The sequence below is a fragment of the Eucalyptus grandis genome, chromosome 3 (genome assembly GCF_016545825.1).
Source record: "Eucalyptus grandis isolate ANBG69807.140 chromosome 3, ASM1654582v1, whole genome shotgun sequence".
Lineage (NCBI taxonomy): Eukaryota > Viridiplantae > Streptophyta > Magnoliopsida > Myrtales > Myrtaceae > Eucalyptus > Eucalyptus grandis.
Window position 1 is genome coordinate 17,799,565 of NC_052614.1, and position 8,524 is coordinate 17,808,088.

At 38.2% G+C, this 8,524-nt stretch overlaps 1 protein-coding gene across 3 annotated transcripts; it reads right to left on the reverse strand.

Moving 5' to 3' along the window:
* Nucleotides 1–4,022: 4,022 nt before the first annotated feature.
* Nucleotides 4,023–8,524, reverse strand: LOC104436920 (peptidyl-tRNA hydrolase, mitochondrial). 3 transcript variants are annotated; one of them, XM_010049777.3, is made up of 9 exons: nt 8,383–8,524; nt 7,973–8,314; nt 7,774–7,858; nt 7,619–7,686; nt 6,548–6,598; nt 6,386–6,459; nt 5,004–5,062; nt 4,844–4,920; nt 4,023–4,430 (listed from the first exon to the last, which is right to left on the reverse strand). In XM_010049777.3, the coding sequence occupies exons 2-9, from the start codon at nt 8,078–8,080 to the stop codon at nt 4,299–4,301; spliced, it is 654 nt and encodes a 217-aa protein (XP_010048079.2). In that variant the 5' UTR covers nt 8,081–8,314; nt 8,383–8,524; the 3' UTR covers nt 4,023–4,298. The 3 variants fall into 3 exon arrangements, with proteins under 3 accessions (XP_010048079.2, XP_010048078.2, XP_010048080.2); XM_010049776.3 differs by having other exon boundaries at nt 7,973–8,524; XM_010049778.3 differs by lacking the exon at nt 6,548–6,598 and having other exon boundaries at nt 7,973–8,524.

Below are 8,524 nucleotides of genomic sequence, written 5' to 3' on the forward strand. Positions count from 1 at the left end.
ACTTTGCTTTTTTTTTTTTCCCTTTATTTTGTCAAAAGAAATTTCACACATGGATACCGAAACCATCTATTAGAAATATGTAAGTTCTTCGCTCATTTTTACATTGCATATGTGAAATTCTGTTCATAAATTTACTAGCACTATCGTCGATGTCTCTTCTTCATCTTAATTATTAAAAAAAAAAAAAAAGTCAATCCATGGTGTATCCTAATAATTTCTATCGACAAGACTTGTTGGGTCGTCGCGAGATGTAAGATTTGGGAAGTTGCCTAAGACGACCAATCAATTTCCTAACAGTTTTATAGTATAAAATCATGGGGTCAATTGTGGAGGCTGATAGGGGGACGTAGTCCAAAGCGATTAGCCAACCCGGCATTTGTTTTAGAATATACGAAAGGTGTGAGATCATGATTCAAGACAACCTTGCCAATAAAAACCATTCGAGGAAGTCTTCGCATTGGCCACTCTCCTCTTGTCTTGACTCAAATAAAAAATCGGAGGAGCCTCTAGAATCCCTCCTTGGTTAGTATAGTCCATGGCCCTAATCATTGCTTGTATGTCATTTCCTGATTTAAGATGACAGAAGTAGCATAATTTGATGAGTAATTTGCACGCAACTACGCGAATCATCATCGATGAGGTTTGCTTGCCAGGACGGGCTTATACAGCATACGACTAAATCTCATCGAGTCGAGGTAGTCTTTTTCTTTCGATAGCTGCGTTGCCGAAAGTCTAGCAACTCAATTTCTGAATTTCCTATTGAATCATTTATTTTGGTCCATCTATCCAAATGTTTGGCCGAATGGAGCAAATAAAAATGCGTTTGGTAATATTTCAGAATAAATTTTATTTAGTTCCATTTATATTTTTTGGAGGAGTATCTAAGTATTGGAACACGTTTGATAACTGCACAAAGTTTCTAATTTCGGAATAGAAAAAGAATAAGAATGTATATGGTACGAGTCTCAAATTTTTTATGACATAATTTTTTAAAATTTTTAATAATTTTCTGAGATTTTTATCTTTTTTTTTCTTCTTTGTTCCTCCTCCTCTAGCCCGTCGCCAGGCCACGGTGAGGTCAAAGTTGGTGACGGGCCCCAAGGCCTGATAATCAGCTAGGGAGGAAGAAGAAAAGGCAAAAAAAAAGAAAGAGAAGATAACTTGTCTCAAAAATTGTTTCTAAAAACAAGGAAATAGATTTTTTTTTTAACTTCTTATTTCTTTATTCCATAGCCACTGACCTATTCTGAAAATAAAAAAAAAATAGCTGCCGTTAATCAAATAGATTTTTTTTTTTTTCTGTTCAGGGACCAGGAAAATGGAAATTTTTAAAAAAGAATTGTTGCAAACATGGCCTTAATGACCCCATGTTTTGGTTTAGAGTGCTTTAAGCAAGTCGTCCAATTGAGAACCTATGTTGGAATCCCTCTTTTGCCACGAAGCGATGATACATGTTGTGTGGATAAATTATCCTTACACACTTATGTCGTCTTATTGCTTAAAACACGAGCAACAATAGTTATAGAAGAGAAAAATTGGTAGCTTTTGGCAAAACACATTTAGGGAACTTATTTAAAATGTCATAAATTTATTGTACGGATATTAATTTAGTTAAATATTTTAAGTTGATTTATGTAATCCTAAATTTTTTTGATAATTTTTCCATATAGTTTATTTGGCTATTTTAAGCTTAGAAATTATTGATGTAGTGATCCAAGTCAACACCAATCTTCTACATAACACAATCGGTGATTTGAATGTATTGATTTCATTCAATATGACGTGGCTTTAAGAAATTTTATAAATTTTTTGTTTCTCCTTCCCATTTTTTCTACATGGTCTTCTTCTTTTTTTCCTTAAACTTTTTACTATTCCGTTTTTTTTTTTCTTTTTCCCTTTTTCTCATTGTTCATCTTCTTTTTATGCCGCCCCACCATAGTGATGTCCTTTTGAAGATGAAGTGGAAGGAGATGATGACACAATGAACACTGATGTGGAAAAAAGAAATAAAAGAAAACAAAAAAAATGGAAAAAACATATTTCAATTTATTTCTTTAATATTTGTCATCGGTTGTGCCATATAAAACCGCCAACACTGAGTAGACCTCCATGTCTTCGATTTCCAATCTAAAGTGATTGGTGGATTACATTGAAAAATCATTAAAGATTTAAAACTATGTTGACCAAATTGAAAAAAAAAATTAAAATTAAATTGGAATCCACACAACATATTCAAAAAAAAATTTGGGTAACTTTCCCTACAACTATAAAAATGCATCTATTTTGGCACTTTGGCACTTGACAAGAGGCCAAAGAGACCGCGGTTTTGATTAGTGGAGAACATCGGTAGCCTTTCATGCCCAAAATACTTCTAGCTCCATGCGAAAAGTTCATGAAATTTTTAAGATACATCTATTGTTAAATGGGAAAGTTCTTCCGATACGAGGAAATCAACCTATCGAGACGCATAAAGTCTCGGTTAAAATGGCTAATTTATTCGCTTGCGTATCGTAATAGTCTGCCGAAAGATATCGATGTGGAGGTGTATCATACTGAAAAGTATCATCCTCAGTGACAAATTCCTTTGAAACAATGCACTCCACAGGCATGCATTCTGACCAGTGAGACAAATGGACCTTTGATGAGATCAGGTTCCAATTGCACTTTGGTTGTGTGGCGAGCACCCAGTTTTTGAATCATTGGCCACTTGGGATCACGTGGGAAGAACTACAATCATCCCTTTAATCAATCAATCAAGATGACATCATGGGGATGGGAAAAACAAGACTAAGGGTTCGTATGGTAATTCCTGAGAATATATATTAGATTTTTTTTTTTTTTAGAACAGTTTCTAAACATTTGAATGCATTTGATAATTATACAAAATTTCTATTCTCCGGAAAAAAAAAATGTGTTTAGTATAATCTCATACATTTTTATGACTTGAATTTTTTTTTTTTGATTTATTAGTAATTTTATTACATTTTTTTCTTCTCCTTCCTCCAGTGGCCAAGGCCGACGATCGGCTAGACAAGGGCGACAAGGTCATCAACCTCGAGGGAGCCTTGCCCAACCACGACAAGCTCCGGGGGGTTCTTGGTGGCCGATGAGGTGCTTGTCCTTGACCACCCAGCCACGACGAGGCTCGGGGGTTCGCCGGTGGTCCGCGACCTCGGGCGACCTCACCGAGGGCTGGTGGGGCTCCAACAATCAGCTAGGGGAAGAAGAAGAGGAAGAGGAAAAAAAACTTGTTTCTTATTTATTGAGTCGTTCCTGTAAACAAGAAGTAACTTTCATTTTTGTTTCTTTTGTTCCAAATCTGCTCTCGAGAACAAAAAACTTACCAAACATATTTCCATTCTATTTCTGTCTCGGGAACAAAAGAACATAAACACTTGTTTCCTAGAGCATTACCAAATGCAGACCAAGTGACCACAAGGAGATGACTGATAGCTTGTTAGTAGTATACCCAATGAGTTAGTCGGCACTGATCAACATTCCAAATACTTCAAGGCAAAATTGGATCGACCTGGTGTCGGTGTTGGTCCGGATCTTTGATGGAATTATAACCACGCCATCCAGTCCCACATTTAGATTTATCGAGCTGTTTTAGTAGAAGGTGTAGGAACGCTCTTTTCTCAGAGTTACAGGTCGAGAAAAACCGATCCTATTTGTAGTCATGTTCCAAAGAAGAAATGGGATATATGCAATTCGATAGATTCCTATATTAAAGCAAACTAAAGACACCCAACTTGGCACGGTATGGAAATATGGCATCAGCATATTGCATCATCGTCTTATAATTGAGCTCGTTTTAATAAGGGATTATATTTCACGCGTCTGATCCAATGTCGTGTCCTGATTAAGGATGCACAATCAATCTACGATGGGAATCATTAGGAAAGGTGAAAAACCACTCTGAACAACAGTAGCTTAAGAAGCTCTACATTGCCTTTCCTAAAAATTTCTCTGCTAAATATGCCACAAATTACCAATTTCTCTCACTTTGGATGATGGGAAAATGAAATTATTCCATCTGAAGTCTCCCATAGTTTTCTCTATTTAGCACCAAAGCTCACAAGACTAACTAGGCTTAATCAGTAAAACAATTCTGACAAATTATGGTCATCCATGTATACTCGAGCATTTTCACATTCAGAAAATGAATTCACTCCCTATGATACCAGCCAGCAGACACGAGCCACTTACACACTGTTGAAGAAAGAAATAGAAGCGAAACCAAGAGAAAAGTTTGAAGAAGAAATTTCCTCTGAGCTACAGTTGATACCTATTCTTCTTTATGTAGGCAGGGTTTGCAATCTTATATGCTTGTACTTTTGTTCCATATTGAAGCATCTTGTACTCTCTGTCAAGCCTTTGGACAAGACAAGCTTCAGAGCATCAGCTCCCTCTTGCAAAGCGACATCAATCTAGTTTGTCAAAACCACAGATCATATCATCAATATCACTAAGTAATGTTGCATGCTGATTGAAGATATGGAAACAAAACCTAAAGAAAGATTAATCCGCTATTATTTGTTTGATAAAGTTTTAAAACTGGGGGCATCATCATGGACTATTGTGGAAGTAAAGTAGGATTATACACGCCACTGAAAAATAGATTTGTGTAAAAAAAAGAAAAAAAGGAAACATTATCGAAACCTGTCAAAACTTCATAGTAAGAGAAGCATCGATTATTATCAGATAATATCATTGGATAGTAATGCTTTGTTTATCTAACATGTTTCATAGCTGGATCATGTTTTCTTTTGTCCTGTACCTAATGTTGTTTAATATGGATTAGGATGCCTAGTATATGACCAGTAAGCAATTACATGCTTACCCGCTCCCTCGCTGTCTGATTGAATTTTTGAAGCAAGAATGCTTTGGGATCCATCTGCCCAGGAGGCCTCCCAATACCTACACACATCCACATGCACAGAGATATAAATGATTTACTTCATGAAAGAGGCGAGTAAACTAAACAGTGCCAGAAACTTTACCAATTCTCAGCCGAGCAAATTCTCTGTTTCCTCGAAAATGATATATTACACTCTTCAGCCTAATGCAGAGAGAGAGAGCAGTACTTCAGTACTTCAGTAACCAAAGTGCATGAAACTACTAGAAATCCCATTAGTAACCTCAAAAGTCAAAGCAATTGGTTTTAATCCTTCAGAATTGCAGGTCATATGAGGCAGTCGGAATTGCACCAACAGGAGACAACCAAAACTTCCCAGAACACTAGGAAACCAATTTACGTTTCATCAGATTTATTCATTTCTACATTGTCGAGGTGTAAACCAGGCATTGCGGACATGCCTTTTTTTAAAAAAAATAAAATTATCCTATATATATTTAGTTCTTGGCTGTTTATCCAATTTATTATCAAAGAACTTGTGATAGGGATTCTCACCTGCATTGCATGCAGCATTGAGTTGGTATTAGGTGCAGGATCTTGGGTCATTCCCAATTTTAAGGAAGTTTTAGAGACACTTTTGACTTGATGGGATTGAAGTCAGGCTTGTATGGAAAAGGCCACCATACACACTGACCTTTTCTTGTGGGCTTGAGTTTTTTTTTTTTTTTCCTGGGTCATTTGCAAGCATGATATGTCAATGCCAATGGCTTTATGATGTAAGGGAACCAAACCAACCATCTAACCATTTTGCTTCACCAAGAATGCAAAGTGGAGAGATCCCATACTTAGCCCTCTTGTTGATACACCGCTGTGGTACATTCATTGAAGCAGGCAAAATTTACAATAAAGAGTTTCTGACAGCATGTTGCTCACTGCTTGCCACCTCCTGAAGCCTCCAAGTCAAACTACCACTCTATGCTTGGCATCTAAACCAACTAGATATGCATATTTCTTCTCTCATGCCCAATCTACTTTAGTCCAACCATTAATGTTTCCAATATATCCCCTAGAACCTGGGTGTAACCCCTCTGCACAAGTCATTCCATTCTAGAAACTCTTGTACATTCCTTAGAAGTTCCCAGCAACTACTGAGTAATAAACAACCATTCTCTACATGTGGGTTAAGATATCCCTCTCTGTAGCCACCAAGTCCCAAATTTAGTTTTTATTCCCATAAAAACCCCTGGTATAAGAAGACCATAGTTCGAAAGTGCTAAGTTGCACAGTATTCGTCCTCCAGGAATCTAGAGAATAGCTGGGCAGTCAAGAGAAGCTACGCTAATGACAGAACGACAGAGTCATAACATAATTCAAGGTCTCATGACACTGTCATACCTTGAACACAAAAAATTATCAGTAAGCATGCACAAAGGTGTGCTCTGCAGGCTATCCAATGTACTCTAGCACAACAAAGACAAATTGAAGAGCAACCAAAGATGGCTATCTAATGTAAACTTTTGTCCTTACCCATTGTGACTTCCATGACCACCTTTAGGTTGAAGCCGAAGCACCCCACATGGCAAGTCCATGTCATCATGAAACTGAATAAAGATGACCAATTATTACACACAGAGAAACTCATTCAATGTAAGCCAATAGGGAAAACATCAATATGGAAGAGCAAATTACCACAAGCACCCTATTAAGAGGCAGCTTATAATAAGCAGCCAAAGGTCCAGCCTGTAATTAAACAAAGCGAACACATGCTGCATTACTATTAAGCCTGGATGAGCACTACTTGCCAAAATTGCTATCCAATAATGCCATTCATTCAACCTTCCATATCATGCACCTTCAGAAAGCTTCAAAGGTAAAAATGTCAACGTAAAATTGTACTAGAAGCCAAACTGAACTTTTATCTTTCGTGCATGATCTCATCAAAGCACGTCATGAATTTTTTTCAACAGAAAAAACAGATTTCGAAGACTTTGGCATGACAATGAAATGGTTACATAGAGCCTACTAAGTGATACACTTCATAGACCATGGTCTTTGCTATGTTGTACAAGTAAACAGTAGAAAACCACGAAATCTAGAAGTCTTATAAAGAAAAAGAGATAATCTATCTGCTCAAATGACAAGGAATAAAATGACTCTGGAAAGACCCACATGGCCAAGATTTGAGCAAAGATGAATTTACTCAAAAACATTTTGAAAAGGATTTATCATCAATAAAAGACAAAAGGGTGACTCATCTAATCATCCCACTAATAACAACATTAGTTCTTTAAACTTCCTCACTTATTTCTCCATGTTAAGTCACTTAGAAAACCAACACTTTGATTTTCCAACCAACTCGTAATACAATGATGAACGAGCATTGAAGTTGGACAGCCAACAAGTCCATTTATTAGCACAAAGTAACATCAATCAACAGAATTTGAAAACCTCAAGAGGAATGCAAACTCCACATGACATCATTGGTTATTAGTGTCAACATAATCTTCATTTCAACCTTTATTTATGATGTACAAGTCCTCACTGAATTTCACACAATCCCCATACAAAACAGAAAATTTCAAATAAGGGATTTCATTCTATTCATTCTACTTCTACAACTTTTAGAACCCTGATATTCTCCTACGACATAACCATCTCTCACTTAAGCCGGCCCATCTTACAAAGGGCAGGAAAATCAGTTCGCAATTCAGCCTAGTAAGTATCCAGAGTAGGGAAGAAAACACCATTGAGACGGCTTACCGACTCGCCACTCAGATTCATGTAAGTCTGAGGCTTTGCAAGAAATACAGGGACATCACCAACAAAACCTGCATCAATGTTCCATCCACCAAATTAAATGCAACCCACGCGCTCCTCACAAAATAAAGCTGAAACGAAAATCACTGAGCACCTGCCTTGCCCGAACATAGCTTTGCAGTGGACCGTGCTCATTGGAATCCCTTGTGATTCGGCAAAAGCATCGATCATTTCGAACCCTACCTGCTCGATCATAACCCAAACACAGAACTAACGGTTCCGCAACTAGGAATTCCAGCAAAAAAACAAAAAAAGAAAACATATTTTAGTGCACAGTGACTGGGTTCAGCTACGCACATTATGCCTGGTTCCTCTGTACTTATCCCCGGGATTGCCCAAGCCGACGAACAGCCAAGGCCGCGGAGCCCCGGTGCAAAAGCAACGTCTAGCAATCACGCTATGCATACAGAGATGTCTCTTTTACTTCCCTTCTTTCTCAGGTTTGAGCTGGAGTTTAATGGGTTGGAAGAAGCAGTGTAATTGCGACAGCCCTCCAAGTAGCCAACTTTGTACCGATCAGGAAAGCATGATCGTCGAAAACCGAATCGACCCACCTCAAGAAAACACCCAAGAAGCAGCTGCTGATCGAGACACGAGCCTCCGAGGCCAGCAGCTTCACTCGGGCATTTTCGCGAACACCTGAGGTGCAGAGACGAATGCGCTGCGGAGGAGCGAACAAACGGGACGAGGTGGAATCGAGACTGTACCCGAACGAAAGAGGCGATGCCGAAGGAGAACGAAACGACCTCAAATCTTGTCGTTTCGGCGGCGCGTCCACCGTGCGCGGATGAATCTCCGCCTTAAAAATCAATTTTTGATCTATGTACTGAGACTAGGCTACAGGGATTA